At 48.1% G+C, this 19,719-nt stretch overlaps 1 protein-coding gene and 2 long non-coding RNA genes across 3 annotated transcripts; 2 read left to right on the plus strand and 1 right to left on the minus strand.

Annotated features, from left to right (window-relative positions):
* Window positions 1-5,836: 5,836 nt before the first annotated feature.
* On the plus strand, window positions 5,837-9,893 carry LOC135051250 (uncharacterized). The gene is made up of 3 exons (XR_010242132.1): window positions 5,837-5,991; window positions 9,377-9,555; window positions 9,725-9,893. It is a non-coding gene; the product is annotated as an uncharacterized LOC135051250 (long non-coding RNA).
* Window positions 9,894-10,904: 1,011 nt separating this feature from the next.
* On the plus strand, window positions 10,905-12,227 carry LOC135051251 (uncharacterized). The gene is made up of 2 exons (XM_063957336.1): window positions 10,905-11,065; window positions 11,141-12,227. The coding sequence occupies exon 2, from the start codon at window positions 11,290-11,292 to the stop codon at window positions 11,824-11,826; it is 537 nt and encodes a 178-aa protein (XP_063813406.1). The 5' UTR covers window positions 10,905-11,065; window positions 11,141-11,289; the 3' UTR covers window positions 11,827-12,227.
* A 2,331-nt stretch (window positions 12,228-14,558) lies between these two features.
* LOC135051252 (uncharacterized) lies at window positions 14,559-15,712 on the minus strand. Its single transcript, XR_010242133.1, has 3 exons — window positions 15,399-15,712; window positions 14,944-15,315; window positions 14,559-14,859 (listed from the first exon to the last, which is right to left on the minus strand). It is a non-coding gene; the product is annotated as an uncharacterized LOC135051252 (long non-coding RNA).
* Window positions 15,713-19,719: the final 4,007 nt, after the last annotated feature.

A 19,719-nucleotide genomic window follows, 5' to 3' on the forward strand; every position in this document is an offset into this window, starting at 1 on the left:
GTGTGTGCTGGCAAACTCTCCCTCTGTCTCCCCAAAGGGCTAGTGGGGTCCTGTCTTCAATAGAGCATTCCCTGTGTGTCTGCTGTGTGTCGGTACGTGTGTGTCGACATGTATGAGGACGATGTTGGTGTGGAGGCAGAGCAATTGCCGGTAATGGTGATGTCACCCCCCAGGGAGTCGACACCGGAATGGATGGCTTTGTTTATGGAATTACGTGATAATGTCAGCACATTACAAAAATCAGTTGACGACATGAGACGGCCGGAAAACCAGTTAGTACCTGCCCAGGCGTCTCAGACACCGTCAGGGGCTGTAAAACGCCCTTTACCTCAGTCGGTCGACACAGACCCAGACACGGACACTGAATCTAGTGTCGACGGTGAAGAAACAAACGTATTTTCCAGTAGGGCCACACGTTATATGATCACGGCAATGAAGGAGGCTTTGCATATCTCTGATACTACAAGTACCACAAAAAGGGGTATTATGTGGGGGGTGAAAAAACTACCTGTAGTTTTTCCTGAATCAGAGGAATTGAATGATGTATGTGATGAAGCGTGGGTTAACCCAGATAGAAAAGTGCTAATTTCAAAAAAGTTATTGGCATTATACCCTTTCCCGCCAGAGGTTAGGGCGCGCTGGGAAACACCCCCTAAGGTGGATAAGGCGCTCACACGCTTATCAAAACAAGTGGCGTTACCGTCTCCTGATACGGCCGCCCTCAAGGATCCAGCTGATAGGAGGCTGGAAACTACCCTAAAAAGTATATACACACATACTGGTGTTATACTGCGACCAGCCATTGCCTCAGCCTGGATGTGCAGTGCTGGGGTGGTCTGGTCGGATTCCCTGACTGAAAATATTGATACCCTGGATAGGGACAGTATTTTACAGACTTTAGAGCAATTAAAGGATGCTTTTCTTTATATGCGAGATGCTCAGAGGGATATTTGCACTCTGGCATCGAGAGTAAGTGCGATGTCCATATCTGCCAGAAGAAGTTTATGGACACGACAGTGGTCAGGTGATGCGGATTCCAAACGGCATATGGAAGTATTGCCGTATAAAGGGGAGGAATTATTTGGCGTCGGTCTATCGGATTTGGTGGCCACGGCAACTGCCGGGAAATCCACCTTTTTACCTCAGACCCCCTCCCAACAGAAAAAGACACCGTCTTTTCAGCCGCAGTCCTTTCGGTCCTATAAGAAGCGGGCAAAAGGACAGTCATATCTGCCCCGAGGCAGAGGAAAGGGTAAGAGAGGGCAGCAAGCAGCTCCTTCCCAGGAACAGAAGCCCTCCGCGGGTTCTGCAAAGCCCTCAGCATGACGCTGGGGCTTTACAAGCGGACTCAGGAACGGTGGGGGGTCGACTCAAGAATTTCAGCGCACAGTGGGCTTGCTCACAGGTGGACCCCTGGATCCTGCAGGTAGTATCTCAGGGTTACAGGTTGGAATTCGAGAAGTCTCCCCCTCGCCGGTTCCTAAAGTCTGCTTTGCCAACGTCTCCCTCAGACAGGGCGACGGTATTGGAAGCCATTCACAAGCTGTTTTCTCAGCAGGTGATAGTCAAGGTACCCCTCCTACAACAGGAAAAGGGGTATTACTCCACGCTATTTGTGGTACCGAAGCCGGACGGCTCGGTAAGACCTATTCTAAATCTGAAATCTTTGAACCTGTACATACAAAAATTCAAGTTCAAGATGGAATCACTCAGAGCAGTGATAGCGAATCTGGAAGAAGGGGACTTTATGGTGTCCCTGGACATAAAAGATGCTTACCTGCATGTCCCAATTTGCCCTTCACATCAAGGGTACCTCAGGTTCGTGGTGCAAAACTGTCATTATCAGTTTCAGACGCTGCCGTTTGGATTGTCCACGGCACCTCGGGTCTTTACCAAGGTAATGGCCGAAATGATGATTCTTCTGCGAAGAAGAGGCGTATTAATTATCCCTTACTTGGACGATCTCCTGATAAGGGCAAGGTCCAGAGAACAGCTGGAGGACGGAGTAGCACTAACCCAAGTAGTGCTGCAACAACACGGGTGGATTCTGTATTTTCCAAAATCTCAGTTGACCCCGACAACACGTCTGCTGTTCCTGGGAATGATTCTGGACACGGTTCAGAAAAAGGTGTTTCTTCCGGAGGAGAAAGCCAAGGAGTTATCCGAACTTGTCAGGAACCTCCTAAAACCAGGAAAAGTGTCTGTGCATCAATGCACAAGAGTCCTGGGAAAGATGGTGGCTTCTTACGAAGCAATCCCATTCGGCAGATTCCACGCACGAACTTTTCAGTGGGATCTGCTGGACAAATGGTCCGGATCGCATCTGCAGATGCATAAGCGGATAACCTTATCGCCACGGACAAGGGTGTCTCTTCTGTGGTGGTTGCAGAGTGCTCATCTGTTAGAAGGCCGCAGATTCGGCATACAGGACTGGGTCCTGGTGACCACGGATGCCAGTCTGAGAGGCTGGGGAGCGGTCACACAGGGAAGAAATGGTCAAGCCTGGAGAGGTCTCTTCACATAAATATACTGGAGCTAAGAGCGATTTACAATGCTCTAAGCCTGGCAAAACCCCTGCTTCAGGGTCAGCCGGTGTTGATCCAGTCGGACAACATCACGGCAGTCGCCCACGTAAACAGACAGGGCGGCACAAGAAGCAGGAGAGCAATGGCAGAAGCTGCAAGGATTCTTCGCTGGGCGGAAGATCATGTGATGGCACTGTCAGCAGTGTTCATTCCGGGAGTGGACAACTGGGAAGCAGACTTCCTCAGCAGACACGATCTACACCCGGGAGAGTGGGGACTTCATCCAGAAGTCTTCCACATGATTGTGAACCGTTGGGAAAAACCAAAGGTGGATATGATGGCGTCTCGCCTCAACAAAAAACTGGACAGGTATTGCGCCAGGTCAAGAGACCCTCAGGCAATAGCTGTGGACGCTCTGGTAACACCGTGGGTGTTCCAGTCAGTGTATGTGTTTCCTCCTCTGCCTCTCATACCCAAAGTACTGAGAATTATACGGCAAAGGGGAGTAAGAACGATACTCGTGGCTCCGGATTGGCCAAGAAGAACTTGGTACCCGGAACTTCAGGAGATGCTCACGGAAAATCCGTGGCCTCTACCTCTAAGACGGGACCTGATTCAGCAGGGACCGTGTCTACAAGACTTACCGCGGCTGCGTTTGACGGCGTGGCGGTTGAACGCCGAATTCTAAGGGAAAAAGGCATTCCAGAAGAGGTCATTCCTACACTGGTTAAAGCCAGGAAGGAGGTGACTGCACAACATTATCACCGCATTTGGAGAAAATATGTTGCGTGGTGTGAGGCCAGGAAGGCCCCCACGGAGGAATTTCAATTGGGTCGATTCCTACATTTCCTGCAAACAGGATTGTCTATGGGCCTCAAGTTGGGGTCCATTAAGGTTCAAATTTCGGCCCTGTCGATTTTCTTCCAGAAAGAATTGGCTTCAGTTCCTGAAGTCCAGACTTTTGTAAAAGGAGTACTACATATACAGCCCCCGGTTGTGCCCCCAGTGGCTCCGTGGGACCTTAATGTAGTTTTGGATTTTCTCAAATCCCATTGGTTTGAGCCACTCAAATCGGCAGATTTGAAATATCTTACATGGAAAGTAACCATGCCACTGGCCCTGGCTTCAGCCAGGAGAGTGTCAGAATTGGTGGCTTTATCGTATAAAAGCCCATATCTGATTTTCCATTCGGACAGGGCAGAACTGCGGACGCGTCCTCATTTTCTGCCTAAGGTGGTGTCAGCGTTTCACCTGAACCAGCCTATTGTGGTGCGTGCGGCTACTAGCGATTTGGAGGATTCCAAGTTGCTGGACGTTGTCAGGGCATTGAAAATATATATTTCAAGGACGGCTGGAGTCAGAAAATCTGACTCGCTGTTTATACTGTATGCACCCAACAAGCTGGGTGCTCCTGCTTCTAAGCAGACGATTGCTCGTTGGATTTGTAGCACAATTCAACTTGCACATTCTGTGGCAGGCCTGCCACAGCCTAAATCTGTCAAGGCCCATTCCACAAGGAAGGTGGGCTCATCCTGGGCGGCTGCCCGAGGGGTCTCGGCATTACAACTCTGCCGAGCAGCTACGTGGTCGGGGGAGAACACGTTTGTAAAATTCTACAAATTTGATACCCTGGCTAAAGAGGACCTGGAGTTCTCTCATTCGGTGCTGCAGAGTCATCCGCACTCTCCCGCCCGTTTGGGAGCTTTGGTATAATCCCCATGGTCCTGACGGAGTCCCCAGCATCCACTAGGACGTTAGAGAAAATAAGATTTTACTTACCGATAAATCTATTTCTCGTAGTCCGTAGTGGATGCTGGGCGCCCATCCCAAGTGCGGATTGTCTGCAATACTTGTACATAGTTATTGTTACAAAAAAATCGGGTTGTTCTTGTTGTGAGCCGTCTGTTCAGAGGCTCCTACGTTGTCATACTGTTAACTGGGTTCAGATCACAAGTTGTACGGTGTGATTGGTGTGGCTGGTATGAGTCTTACCCGGGATTCAAAATCCTTCCTTATTGTGTACGCTCGTCCGGGCACAGTATCCTAACTGAGGCTTGGAGGAGGGTCATAGGGGGAGGAGCCAGTGCACACCACCTGATCCTAAAGCTTTATTTTTGTGCCCTGTCTCCTGCGGAGCCGCTAATCCCCATGGTCCTGACGGAGTCCCCAGCATCCACTACGGACTACGAGAAATAGATTTATCGGTAAGTAAAATCTTATTTTTATCCTGATCTCTTTCTATGTTTGCCCTTCCTTGATCTACGGCACAGTGGACAAAATGCAACTGTACATTACAGAAAAGTAACATTTGCTGTTTTAGTGATACGAAAGCTATTATTGTCCTGCACCGACCATTTCTTTCAAACTAACTTAGTGGGCCGGATGTAATCCCGTTTTTATTAAAGAGGCAATCACTTACAAGGCAAAACCATGCCTTGTAAATGATTGCCCCTATAAAAAAATGTCCAAGTTCGGCTAGCATCCCGCACGGCTGCCAAACTCAGTCGGCATTACATCCGGCCAGTGGCGTCACAAGGCGGGTGCGGCCCACACCCGGGTGTGACACCAAATGTCAGCTCCTCCGCAGTGTCAGGAGCCAGGTGCTGCAGTGTGAAATTCTGCTACAGCACCCGGCTCCTGTCATAGCAGAGGAGCCGACAACGCACTGAGACCGTCTCTGGGGGAAGCCCAGCATCTCCGGAGATGCTGGGCACGCCTCCATAGTGACGATTCCAGGATCCCCGTGAAGCCACGCCCCTAACTGTAGGGCCACACCCCTTTTTGCAGCGATCGCAGCAGGAGATCAGGGGTGCGCACCGGGTGTCACCACACCTGGTGACGCCTCTGCATCCGGCCTAGTATTTTAAATTATTCATCCAGCTATCTGCCACTTAATTATGTTTTACTAACAGACAGTTAAGTAATTATATGTGTCATCAAACTACAGAATTTATAATTGTAATACTATATTTGGGATGCAAAGCATTTTATCAATATAAAATACTTAGACATAAAGCTATTAACCAAACTACACCAACATGCATCTCTTCGCTTATCTCATAATGGGGTATATGCAATAGCGGGCGAATCGCGTCATTTAATCCGCCCCTGTAAAATTCGCCCGCACTCGCCAGCCGCAGCCCTGTCGCCGGGACCCTGAATTCACCATATGCAATATAAAACGAATTCGACCCACCCCCAGGCGGATAACGGCCAATCGGCGAGTAGTGGGCGTCCAGAATTCGCCTTCCCGCCGAAAGCAGCCCTTTATTAGGGTTTGTTTGCTGCGTGCTCTGCAGCCATTTTGTGAACCTGCAGAGAGGTGTGAGGAGGTGCAGAGCTAGCAATTTGGTTGTTTGCTGTGGATATCGTTTGGACACCCCAGCAGGCTTTATTCCAGGACAGTCAGGAGGATTCCTGTTACCCCGGAGGAGAGCCATTTTAGGAGCTTTTACAACATTTGTAGGTAAGTACCACATGTGTGTCTGGTGTTGCATGTATGTGTTTGTGTAGTGGGGGTTGCCATGAGGTGTACATGGGGTGTTTGTGTATGTGTGCATGTGTGCAGGTATGTGTATAGCCCCTTGCTTGCGTTGCTGCATTTTTTGGGGGAGACTTGTGTTTTGGGGTAGTTTTTCACGTTTTTTTTTTATTCTTTAAATGACTTTTTGGGTCTTCTATTAGCATTGGTATACCTCCTGAGTGTGCTGGGATGTTTTTTGGCCATTTTGGGGTGATTTGGAGCAAGCTTGGTCGACAGCCTAGTCGACATGTGCTGTGGACTGTTTGGCAAACATGTGTTTTCCCTCCTCATTTAGCATTGGTGTACCTCCTGAGTGTGCTGGGATGCTTTCTGGCCATTTTGGGGTGATTTGGAGCAAGTTTGGTCGACAGCCTGGTCGACATATGCTGTGGACTGTTTGGCAAACATGTGTTTTCCCTCCTCATTTAGCATTGGTGTACCTCCTGAGTGTGCTGGGATGCTTTCTGGCCATTTTGGGGTGATTTGGAGCAAGTTTGGTCGACAGCCTGGTCGACATGTGCTGTGGACTGTTTGGCAAACATGTGTTTTCCCTCCTCATTTAGCATTGGTGTACCTCCTGAGTGTGCTGGGATGCTTTCTGGCCATTTTGGGGTGATTTGGAGCAAGTTTGGTCGACAGCCTGGTCGACATGTGCTGTGGACTTTTGGCAAACATGTGTTTTCCCTCCTCATTTAGCATTGGTGTACCTCCTGGGTGTGCTGGGATGCTTTCTGGCCATTTTTGGGTGATTTAGAGCAAGTTTGGTCGACAGCCTGGTCGACATGTGCTGTGGACTGTTTGGCAAACATGTGTTTTCCCTCCTCATTTAGCATTGGTGTACCTCCTGAGTGTGCTGGGATGCTTTCTGGCCATTTTGGGGTGATTTGGAGCAAGTTTGGTCGACAGCCTGGTCGACATGTGCTGTGGACTGTTTGGCAAACATGTGTTTTCCCTCCTCATTTAGCATTGGTGTACCTCCTGAGTGTGCTGGGATGCTTTCTGGCCATTTTGGGGTGATTTGGAGCAAGTTTGGTCGACAGCCTGAGCCTGGTCGACATATGCTGTGGACTGTTTGGCAAACATGTGTTTTCCCTCCTCATTTAGCATTGGTGTACCTCCTGAGTGTGCTGGGATGCTTTCTGGCCATTTTGGGGTGATTTGGAGCAAGTTTGGTCGACAGCCTGGTCGACATGTGCTGTGGACTGTTTGGCAAACATGTGTTTTCCCTCCTCATTTAGCATTGGTGTACCTCCTGAGTGTGCTGGGATGCTTTCTGGCCATTTTGGGGTGATTTGGAGCAAGTTTGGTCGACAGCCTGGTCGACATGTGCTGTGGACTGTTTGGCAAACATGTGTTTTCCCTCCTCATTTAGCATTGGTGTACCTCCTGGGTGTGCTGGGATGCTTTCTGGCCATTTTGGGGTGATTTGGAGCAAGTTTGGTCGACAGCCTGGTCGACATGTGCTGTCGGCTGTTTGGCAAACATGTGTTTTCCCTCCTAATTTAGCTATGGTGTACCTCCTGAGTGTGCTGGGATGCTTTCTGGCCATTTTGGGGTGATTTGGAGCAAGTTTGGTCGACAGCCTGGTCGACATGTGCTGTGGACTGTTTGGCAAACATGTGTTTTCCCTCCTCATTTAGCATTGGTGTACCTCCTGAGTGTGCTGGGATGCTTTCTGGCCATTTTGGGGTGATTTGGAGCAAGTTTGGTCGACAGCCTGGTCGACATGTGCTGTGGACTGTTTGGCAAACATGTGTTTTCCCTCCTCATTTAGCATTGGTGTACCTCCTGAGTGTGCTGGGATGCTTTCTGGCCATTTTGGGGTGATTTGGAGCAAGTTTGGTCGACAGCCTGAGCCTGGTCGACATATGCTGTGGACTGTTTGGCAAACATGTGTTTTCCCTCCTCATTTAGCATTGGTGTACCTCCTGAGTGTGCTGGGATGCTTTCTGGCCATTTTGGGGTGATTTGGAGCAAGTTTGGTCGACAGCCTGGTCGACATGTGCTGTGGACTGTTTGGCAAACATGTGTTTTCCCTCCTCATTTAGCATTGGTGTACCTCCTGAGTGTGCTGGGATGCTTTCTGGCCATTTTGGGGTGATTTGGAGCAAGTTTGGTCGACAGCCTGGTCGACATGTGCTGTGGACTGTTTGGCAAACATGTGTTTTCCCTCCTCATTTAGCATTGGTGTACCTCCTGGGTGTGCTGGGATGCTTTCTGGCCATTTTGGGGTGATTTGGAGCAAGTTTGGTCGACAGCCTGGTCGACATGTGCTGTCGGCTGTTTGGCAAACATGTGTTTTCCCTCCTAATTTAGCTATGGTGTACCTCCTGAGTGTGCTGGGATGCTTTCTGGCCATTTTGGGGTGATTTGGAGCAAGTTTGGTCGACAGCCTGGTCGACATGTGCTGTGGACTGTTTGGCAAACATGTGTTTTCCCTCCTCATTTAGCATTGGTGTACCTCCTGAGTGTGCTGGGATGCTTTCTGGCCATTTTGGGGTGATTTGGAGCAAGTTTGGTCGACAGCCTGGTCGACATGTGCTGTCGGCTGTTTGGCAAACATGTGTTTTCCCTCCTAATTTAGCTGTGGTGTACCTCCTGAGTGTGCTGGGATGCTTTCTGGCCATTTTGGAGAGATTTGGAGCAAGTTTGGTCGACAGTCTGGTCGACATGTGCTGTCGGCTGTTAGGCAAACATGTGTTTTCCCTCCTCATTTAGCATTGGTGTACCTCCTGAGTGTGCTGGGATGCTTTCTGGCCATTTTGGAGTGATTTGGAGCAAGTTTGGTCGACAGTCTGGTCGACATGTGCTGTCGGCTGTTTGGCAAACATGTGTTTTCCCTCCTAATTTAGCTGTGGTGTACCTCCTGAGTGTGCTGGGATGCTTTCTGGCCATTTTGGAGTGATTTGGAGCAAGTTTGGTCGACAGTCTGGTCGACATGTGCTGTCGGCTGTTTGGCAAACATGTGTTTTCCCTCCTCATTTAGCATTGGTGTACCTCCTGAGTGTGCTGGGATGCTTTCTGGCCATTTTGGAGTGATTTGGAGCAAGTTTGGTCGACATGTGCTGTCGGCTGTTTGGCAAACATGTGTTTTCCCTCCTAATTTAGCTGTGGTGTACCTCCTGAGTGTGCTGGGATGCTTTCTGGCCAGTTTGGGGTGATTTGGAGCAAGTTTGGTCGACAGTCTGGTCGCCATTTTGTGTGGGTCAGCCATTTTGTGTGGGTCAGCCATTTTGTGTGGGTCAGCCATTTTGTGTGGGTCAGCCATTTATACATGTATGTATGTATGTATGTATGTTTATTTTATTTTTATTTTATTTTATAACAGAGATGTCAAAGGACAAGCAGACCCGATCCGCCCCTTCCCCCACCCCCTCGGATCTATCCCTGCATAGCAACGAGGAGTGGGAGCCAACCCAGGAGGCGGATACGACCGACCAGGCATGTAGTGACCAGCCGCGGTCGTCAAGGGCCCATGAGAAGTCCAAGAAAAAGCCTAGTAGAAAGGTACTAACCACACCTGCAGACACAAATAGCATCAAACTTTACCCACTGTAGTTTGTGCAATGCCATGCACACCTACTGGAATATGTGCGCAATGCCAGGGATACTGACACTCACAGGTACATACCGATCTTATTAAAAAATGTATTTTTATTTTTTTTAATCCCTAAAGGCAAGAAGCCAGCCAGAGGAGCAGTCGGAGGAGGAAGCCTCTGGTGAAGATGCAGGACCGAAAAAGCCGCGTGGACCCAGATACACTGAGGCGGAAAACTGTACCCTAGTGGATTGCGTCGACAGGTCCTACGACGTTTTGTATGGACCAAGGGCACAGACAACAGCAGCTAGGACAAAGCGAAACATCTGGGAATCCATTGCGAGTCAAGTCACTGCAATATCTGGAAACCACCGGAGCACCAGAAATTGCTTGAAGCGGTACAGTGATTGCCGCAGACAGACCAAGAAGAAGATGGGGATTCAGCGCCGACATGAGACAGCTACGGGAGGTGGCCCGGCTCTCAACCTGAAGTGGCTATCCTGGGAGGATGTTATTAGAAGGCGCATGAACCCTGCCATGGTCGAAGGAGTTCGCGGAGGTGTGGACTCTAGCCGTCCTGCTGGCTTTCCCGAGGAGGAAGAACCGCCCAGAAGACGGAAGAAGGCGGGAGATAAGCCGTCCAAAAGGAGGTCTGATGGTAAGAATACATTCACATGAGCTGTACTTCCCTTTAAAATTTTTGTATGTGCTAATGTGCTTTTTTTTTTTTTTTCAGACAGGCCTGCCCAGAGGACATCACCTGCGCACAGGACATCGCCAGCGCACGGACCGTCACCTGTGCAGCAGGCATCAGCAGCAGCGCGCGGACCATCAACTGCGCCGCAAGCATCGCGAGCACACAGATCGTCACCTGTGCGCCACAGTTCGTCATCGCGCAGTTTGTCACCTGTTCACCAGACGACGTCAGCGCACAGACTATCACCTGTGCGCCAGACACCGTCGGCGACCACACCACAAGATGGGCGCCAAACTACAGCTCCTGCGCGCAGGCCATCACCAGATCGTCGTCTCTCCAGGAGCTCTGGGACTGTGACTGAAGAGCCTCAAGACACAACCCTTGTGGACCCATCACCCGATCTGTTTGAGTCTACAGGGTTAACAGACGAAACTTTTCTTGGGTTTGAGGACAGCCGTGCAGACGTATCCAGCCAGACCCTTGAAAAGTCTTCCGAAACGAGGACAAGTGGAGCTCCTGGAGCAGCGACATCACAGGATGGAGAAGGTTTGTATTTATTTTGTGTGTGTGTGGGAGGGTGGAGGGGGGGGGGGGGGGGGTCAGCAGTTGTGTAAAGTTTATTAACTTTCCCAAAAAAATTATTTTGCAAACAGTGGTGCCACGGACCAGCAGCGGACTAGCTTCGGGGATTGGTTCCTACTTCAGGCCGGATCTCCTCCTACAGGAGTCGTCAGAGGATGACGAGGTGGAAGTGCAGGAGGCTCCAGTTGCTACATCCCTGTGTGAGTAAATTGAATTGTGAGCCTTTAAAAAAATGTATGATGAATGTGTATAATATTTTCTAATTTTCTTTTCAGCTGCCCAAATCCAAGTGGTGGCAGACATCCAGGAAGGGCAGAATCCCTCAACTGTTCAGAGGGTTCACACCCTGGCATCGGAGATTGGGACCCGCCAGGATACGTACACAAATGTCGTGGGAAGCAGACTGGACAACATTGAGAGGACAATGGAGAAGATGTCAAACAGTCTGCTTGAACTGCAGAAGACTCTTTCCGACAGCACGGCCACAATACTACAGGTCAGAATGCAAGATCATAGGGAGAATGTGAACGTACTTCACATTCTGGCCGAATCCATGACCCGGCTCGTGGACAACAGCTCATGTCTGGCAGAAAGCAATAAAAACATGTCGGAGAGTCATCGACACTCCTCATCCAGCCAACAGGTCATCGCAACCACACTGCAGATGATCTATGATAAGCTCCCAGGACCAGCTCATCAACACGCTGGTGATCCACCATATCCGCCGTCGCAAGCCACAAGGACGCCTCGTACCCTTCCTCAAGTCCCATCCCAGTACAGACAGTCACAGATGTACCAGGGATATACAGGGATGTACCCCACCCCCCAGATGCCTCCACCACCGGCCACACAATCTTCAGCCGCATGGGCACAGAGGCCCAGTCAACATACTACCCAGCCTCCCAGGACATCCACGCCCTATCAGGGGGAAGAAGAGGATCCGGACAGACTTCCACCATAAACCCGGTCGTATTGTTTTATTTACTTATATATGTTTTTCATGTATCCCTTTCTTCCCCTCCCATTAGTTTGTTTTTTTTCTTACTATTGTTTTCTGTGTTGGGCTTCCCCACCCGTGACCGGGTACTACCAAGGAGCTTTGTGTAGGCATACATGCGCGGGCATGTATGCGGGCGCGTGTGGTAACGGATGAAAGCTCCTTGTGGCTACATGTATGATGGGCCAAAGAGCTATTCTGATACCACTTTTTTCTTCCAAAAATCCTTTTTGTAATGGTGTACAGTAGGCTTTCATTGTGTGAATTTACTATTCACTAGTCTGTGTTTTTGACTTATTCATAGGATTGGTGGGGAAAAATGAAGTGGACGGCATAAGTTCGTGTTGTGCGTACCAAGGTGAGTAGAACCATGTTTCAATGTATCTATTCAAGAAACTTTGAACCGCATGCCTTTGTAGAACCACACAGTCCAGCAATGGGTCATGCTGGGCTGTGTTGTTCCACAAATGTTAGCGTTTCAAAGTGCTGACCACTGACGCCACTATTTCACTTTGAACCGCATGCCTTTGTAGAACCACACAGTCCAGCAATGGGTCATGCTGGGCTGTGTTGTTCCACAAATGTTAGCGTTTCAAAGTGCTGACCACTGACGCCACTATTTCACTTTGAACCGCATGCCTTTGTAGAACCACACAGTCCAGCAATGGGTCATGCTGGGCTGTGTTGTTCCACAAATGTTAGCGTTTCAAAGTGCTGACCACTGACGCCACTATTTCACTTTGAACCGCATGCCTTTGTAGAACCACACAGTCCAGCAATGGGTCATGCTGGGCTGTGTTGTTCCACAAATGTTAGCGTTTCAAAGTGCTGACCACTGATGCCACTATTTCACTTTGAACCGCATGCCTTTGTAGAACCACACAGTCCAGCAATGGGTCATGCTGGGCTGTGTTGTTCCACAAATGTTAGCGTTTCAAAGTGCTGACCACTGACGCCACTATTTCACTTTGAACCGCATGCCTTTGTAGAACCACACAGTCCAGCAATGGGTCATGCTGGGCTGTGTTGTTCCACAAATGTTAGCGTTTCAAAGTGCTGACCACTGTCGCCACTATTTCACTTTGAACCGCATGCCTTTGTAGAACCACACAGTCCAGCAATGGGTCATGCTGGGCTGTGTTGTTCCACAAATGTTAGCGTTTCAAAGTGCTGACCACTGACGCCACTATTTCACTTTGAACCGCATGCCTTTGTAGAACCACACAGTCCAGCAATGGGTCATGCTGGGCTGTGTTGTTCCACAAATGTTAGCGTTTCAAAGTGCTGACCACTGACGCCACTATTTCACTTTGAACCGCATGCCTTTGTAGAACCACACAGTCCAGCAATGGGTCATGCTGGGCTGTGTTGTTCCACAAATGTTAGCGTTTCAAAGTGCTGACCACTGACGCCACTATTTCACTTTGAACCGCATGCCTTTGTAGAACCACACAGTCCAGCAATGGGTCATGCTGGGCTGTGTTGTTCCACAAATGTTAGCGTTTCAAAGTGCTGACCACTGACGCCACTATTTCACTTTGAACCGCATGCCTTTGTAGAACCACACAGTCCAGCAATGGGTCATGCTGGGCTGTGTTGTTCCACAAATGTTAGCGTTTCAAAGTGCTGACCACTGACGCCACTATTTCACTTTGAACCGCATGCCTTTGTAGAACCACACAGTCCAGCAATGGGTCATGCTGGGCTGTGTTGTTCCACAAATGTTAGCGTTTCAAAGTGCTGACCACTGACGCCACTATTTCACTTTGAACCGCATGCCTTTGTAGAACCACACAGTCCAGCAATGGGTCATGCTGGGCTGTGTTGTTCCACAAATTTTCATTGAAAAGAAATGAACATGAATTTAGTGTGTCTTTACTTTAATATACTTTTTTCTTTTCCCCACAGATATCTATATACACAAGAAAAGAATGTAAAGAAGAACAAACTCCTTTTTTGTTTTAATTAACTTTCAAACTTTATTTAAAAATAAAATTTTTCTTCAATAAACGTTTAAAAATAGAAGTTTCCTGTGGTTTTTATTAAAATTTGTAATGCAGTTGAATTGTACGTAAGTAGATTGCCCAGGGAACATCAGGGGAACTGTGTCTCTTCACATCCACGCCACTTGGGAAGATACATCGCAGGACCTGTGGAAGAGAACAGTTTGAGCTTCCAGATATGGGTGATAGGGTCACCCTGGGACTGGAAAAAAGAAGTACATACAACAGTCCACACAACACAAGCGGGTTACAGCGGCCCAAATGCAACCCTCCTGCACTTGCGTCACTACACATCCAAACATTCCCTGACGAGCATTGGTGTTTCAGGGAATGTTTGGATGTGCAGTCTTGCAAATGCCGGAGGGCTGCACTTTGGACATGTCGGGGTGATTTTGGGCAATACATCTCACCTGAGGGGGGGTTGTCTGCTACATGGCGGAGGGTCAGGTCCACATCACCAGTAGGTCGCCCATGGAACATCAGTTGAAATGTCGTGTCTCTTCACATCCACGCCACTTGGGAAGATACATCGCAGGACCTGTGGAAGAGAACAGTTTGAGCTTCCAGATATGGGTGATAGTGTCACCCTGGGACTGAAAAAAAGAGGTACATACAACAGTCCACACAACACAAGCGGGTTACAGCGGCCCAAATGCAACCCTCCTGCACTTGCATCACTACACATCCAAACATTCCCTGACTAGCATTGCTGTTTCAGGGAATGTTTGGATGTGCAGTCTTGCAAATGCCGGAGGGCTGCACTTTGGACATGTCGGGGTGATTTTGGACAAGGGAGTTTTGGGCAATACATCTCACCTGAGGGGGGGTTGTCTGCTACATGGCGGAGGGTCAGGTCCACATCACCAGTAGGTCACCCATGGTAGAGTTGGATAAAAGGATCAAATATTTGCGGTAACCCAACAACAGGATAAAACAGGGGGTAACGAACTGTACAAACATGGCCTGGGGATATACATCAACAGGATGTAAAACTCTGAAATACATAAATGAAAAGGTTTTTTTAAAAATATTCCAATGTCAGTTTACACGATAATACAAATGTTGTCAGTATACTCACAGGCAACTGCAAAATAATTTTGGATCAATGTCCGCCGGGAATCCTCTCCTTCGTCCATACCCACCGGTAGAGCAGAAGACCGGTTCCCGCGTCGGAAAGCACTGCGACGAAGAGTCACCGGCAAACGGTTTGCGACACATATGTTGTGTAAAATACAACATGCATTTACCATGCCGCAAACCTTCGCCGGTGAGTACAAAAGAGCACCGCCGGAAGTGTCTAAACATCGAAACCGGCTTTTAAGTACACCGAAGGCACGTTCAATTATTTGCCTCGATGCAATGTGTGTCTCTTGGTAACGTTTTTCTGCTCTACCGACAGGATTAGACAATGGGGTCAAGAGCCACGGTTTGTTTGGATAACCCGCATCGCCTATAGAAAATATAAAAAAAATGTTAGGTAAAAAAAAAAAAAAAAAAAATAATAATAAAAATCAAAAAAATTGAAATGCATACCTAACAGCCAGCCACCAGGCATGTTTCCTGTTTAAACTTGTCAAACAGCGATGACTGGCTTAGGATGAAGGAGTCGTGAGATGATCCAGGAAATCCCACAAAAATGTTCAAAAATCTCATGTTTACATCACAGACCGCCTGCACGTTCAGGGAATGGAACTGTTTTCGGTTCCGAAAACATTCCTCTGAATTCCGTGGCGGTCTGATCTGCACGTGGGTACAGTCAATCGCGCCCAGCACATTGCGAAATTTGTATTTGTTGAAAAAGCCTAATTTGATCTCACGACATTCGCTGTCCGTCTCTGGAAATGTGATGTACTGGATCGTCAATTTGCGGAAAGCCCTAATGACCTGGGTTATACAGCGCGACAGTGTCGACTGTGAAAAACCGCATGTTTGAGACAGTGTAGGCTGGAATGTGCCTGACGCCAAAAAATGTAACGTCCCCAGCAGTTTCTGAAAACCGCTGATTGCACGATTTGTCCGTGCCCGAGGTTCCAAGTCGGCCTCCAACAGAGCGTACAGCGAATATATGTCGCGAGTCGATAAGCGATAATTTTGTATCACCTCGAACTCGCTGAGATCCTCCAGTTCACGCCTAGTGCGATACTGGCGTGGACGTGGAAATGAAACCCGCAATACTGGCTCACCCAATGCAGACATTTGCTGACCTGGATCCTGATGTTCATCAGCACTTTCTTCCTCCATCATGCTTGCAGCCAGCATGAACATCACAATCTGGTCAGAAAAAGGCTCCATCATTGTAGTCAGTACAAAAATAGGAATGTGTTTTAAAACGCAGGAATTTTCCTAAAAAAACGATTCCACAGAGCTGACTGTAAAATGGCTCCTTCTCCCTGTAGTCTCAAACCTGGGAGTGAGGAGATAGGAGGGGCTTTGCAGAAGTGTATCCTGGGTAAAACTGTGGAATCATGGGTAAATTTCCCTCAGGAGATTGAAGAAAAAAATATTCCTTTAAAAAATCAATTAAATAATACTTGTGAAGCAAAAAAAGACAAACCAAGTAGATAATCCTTTCAAATATAAATAGATATGCTACTAGCAATCCTCAAATATCAAAAAAAATCATGTACTAAAAATTTTTTTTTAGATCCCGCCAGTCAACTGAGGCGGACTGAAATAGTCGAATTTGCGGTCGAAAAGCACTGCAGGCGAATTTCCAAACTTGAATTGAATATGCTTTGGGCGAATTGCAGCATCTGTACCATTGCAGAAAAGTCGAATGCGAAAAAAGTCGAATTGCCAAAAGTCGAATTTTGAATGTCCGTTTTTTTGCGATAAAGTACTGTACTGCATAGGCGAATTTATTTTTGGGGCGAAAAAGTTCCGGAATTCGACTATTTCTGAAATTCGACCGCAATTCGACTGCAATTGCATATACCCCAATAACTCCCAGACTGACATCTTCAATCAGCAAAACATCTGCCTCTCTCATCCACACAAATTACCTGCTCCCATTCATTGTTTCAGGGCTTTTTTTCAGGCTGCACCCACTCTGTGGAATGCTCTCCCACGCACAATAAGACTTTCTAGTCTCCACAGTGCCGTAACTAGACATTTTGGTGCCTTGTGCCATAGAGAGAATTGGTCCCTTCCTCATTTTTCCAATAGGGGCATAAGGTACATGCCTCATGGGGAAGGGGCATGACAAGATTGATACAAAGAGAAAGCCCATGTTATGATGCCTGTGACAGGATGGTCCCGTACGAAAGCACTCGCCGCTTTCGCGTCCCGTCTCCTGCGCACAGAATGGAGGGTTAGGTCACACGAGGCCTGACCACATAGGGGATTCCCACTTACCGTCAGTAACTGCCTGTTACTAACTCCACCCACTGCGTTGTGGGCGGGTTTATGCTGCCACCACCAAACTCCTAACCTGCCGTGGCGTTTGGAACCACGGTTCTGCTCTGTATGTGCCAACGCACTGCCTTACCACACCTGTGTAGTGTTGATGAATCCCCACTAGCCACTTGCTAGGCCTCTACCGGTAGCTGGAGGAAGGCGGAACTTGGAGACGTTAGGTGCTTCCCTGGACAGCCGGAGGACGGGGCTATGTTTGGCATAACCCTGTAGGTCACAAGATGACGCGGTCTTCTTGAGGCAAAGGGTATTTATTTGCAATAGTTCTAAAGAGAACTCTTCCCTATTGCTAGGGGCAACAGCATACAGCAAGATGTTCCAGCAGAACAAGATGGTACAACTACAAATCTGGAGGCACGCAGGCCTCCTTTTTATGTCAAATTTCCACACAGTACTACAGGGGGGTAAGCCCTCCCTGTCTTCTCCAACCAATCAGGTTATTTTACAAAATACCAATAAATAAATTACATTTCAAAAGGAGATAAGTGCAATAAAACAATATCCTCCTTCCTGTCACCCAGAGAACGTTTGGTATCAGATTAACATTCACTATTGATAAATTTATCACATAGCTTCAAAATACAAATGTTTCTGGTCATTCACATCTCCAGGCAAACCCAGTGTTTGAGATTACAACAGGAAAGGCTACAATACAAACAAACAGTCTTCCTTCCTGCATCTGCCATTCAGGGTTCGTATATCAATTAAATCAGTTACATGAAACAGGTTCCAAGCCCAGAACTACTTTACATATGGGATAAGGAGATTCCTGTGAGTAACATCTCTCTCTAAGGTACTTAGCATGCCACTTCCTACTGACAGGAGATGATTATTCAGACATTGATAGGAGTAAGTGCATTTTCCCCTTTCAGTACAGGTGACCATATCTTGAATATAAAATAAATACAGTTAAACATGTATTCCTGCAATTGTGCACAGAGCACTACATATGACATGTTAAGACACATCATTAAACATATTTTTAAACAGTCTGCGCCCAGCGCCGTTAGTACATTTAACAGTGACGCCAAGCGCCTATTGTCCGCAAAATGGCGTCAGGCACTAGGGGTTAACCCCTTCAGTGCCGCGGCGGCCATTGTCCACGTGGGCTGGGGTCTCTCCAGCCACAATGCCCATTTCCACATTATATATACAGTATAGTGATGTGCACCGGAAATTTTTCGGGTTTTGTGTTTTGGTTTTGGGTTCGGTTCCGCGGCCGTGTTTTGGGTTCGGACGCGTTTTGGCAAAACCTCACCGACATTTTTTTGTCGGATTCGGGTGTGTTTTGGATTCGGGTGTTTTTTTCAAAAAACCCTAAAAAACAGCTTAAATCATAGAATTTGGGTGTCATTTTGATCCCATAGTATTATTAACCTCAATAACCATAATTTCCACTCATTTTCAGTCTATTCTGAACACCTCACATCTCACAATATTTTCTCTGACGTCCTAAGTGGATGCTGGGACTCCGTAAGGACCATGGGGAATAGCGGCTCCGCAGGAGACTGGGCACAACTATAAAGAAAGCTTTAGACTACTGGTGTGCACTGGCTCCTCCCACTATGACCCTCCTCCAGACTTCAGTTAGAATCTTGTGCCCGGCTGAGCTAGATGCACACTAGGGGCTCTCCTGAGCTCCTAGAAAGAAAGTATATTTAGGTTTTTTATTTTACAGTGAGATCTGCTGGCAACAGACTCACTGCAGCGAGGGACTAAGGGGAGAAGAAGCGAACCTACCTAACAGGTGGTAGTTTGGGCTTCTTAGGCTACTGGACACCATTAGCTCCAGAGGGATCGACCGCAGGACCCGACCTTGGTGTTCGTTCCCGGAGCCGCGCCGCCGTCCCCCTTATAGAGCCAGAAGCATGAAGAGGTCCGGAAAATCGGCGGCAGAAGACTTTGGTCTTCACCAAGGTAGCGCAGAGCACTGCAGCTGTGCGCCATTGCTCCTCATGTACACCTCACACTCCGGTCACTGATGGGTGCAGGGCGCTGGGGGGGGGGGGGGCGCCCTCAGGGCAATATAAGACACCTTGGCTGGCAAATCTACATCATATATAGTCCTAGAGGCTATATAGATGTAAAAATACCCCTGCCAGTATTCCAGAAAAAGCGGGAGAAGTCCGCCAGAAAAGGGGCGGGGCCATCTCCCTCAGCACACTGGCGCCATTTTTCCCTCACAGCTCCGCTGGAAGGAAGCTCCCTGGCTCTCCCCTGCAGTCTGCAACAGAAGGGTAAAAAAGAGAGGGGGGGCACTAAATTTAGGCGCAGGATATATATTTTTATATATATATATATATATATATATATATATATATATAAAAAGCAGCTATAAGGGAAAACACTCATTTATAGTGGGATCCCTGTGTTATATAGCGCTCTGGTGTGTGCTGGCATACTCTCTCTCTGTCTCCCCAAAGGGCTTTGTGGGGTCCTG

Source organism: Pseudophryne corroboree, chromosome 2 (genome assembly GCF_028390025.1).
Source record: "Pseudophryne corroboree isolate aPseCor3 chromosome 2, aPseCor3.hap2, whole genome shotgun sequence".
Classification (NCBI taxonomy): Eukaryota; Metazoa; Chordata; class Amphibia; order Anura; family Myobatrachidae; genus Pseudophryne; species Pseudophryne corroboree.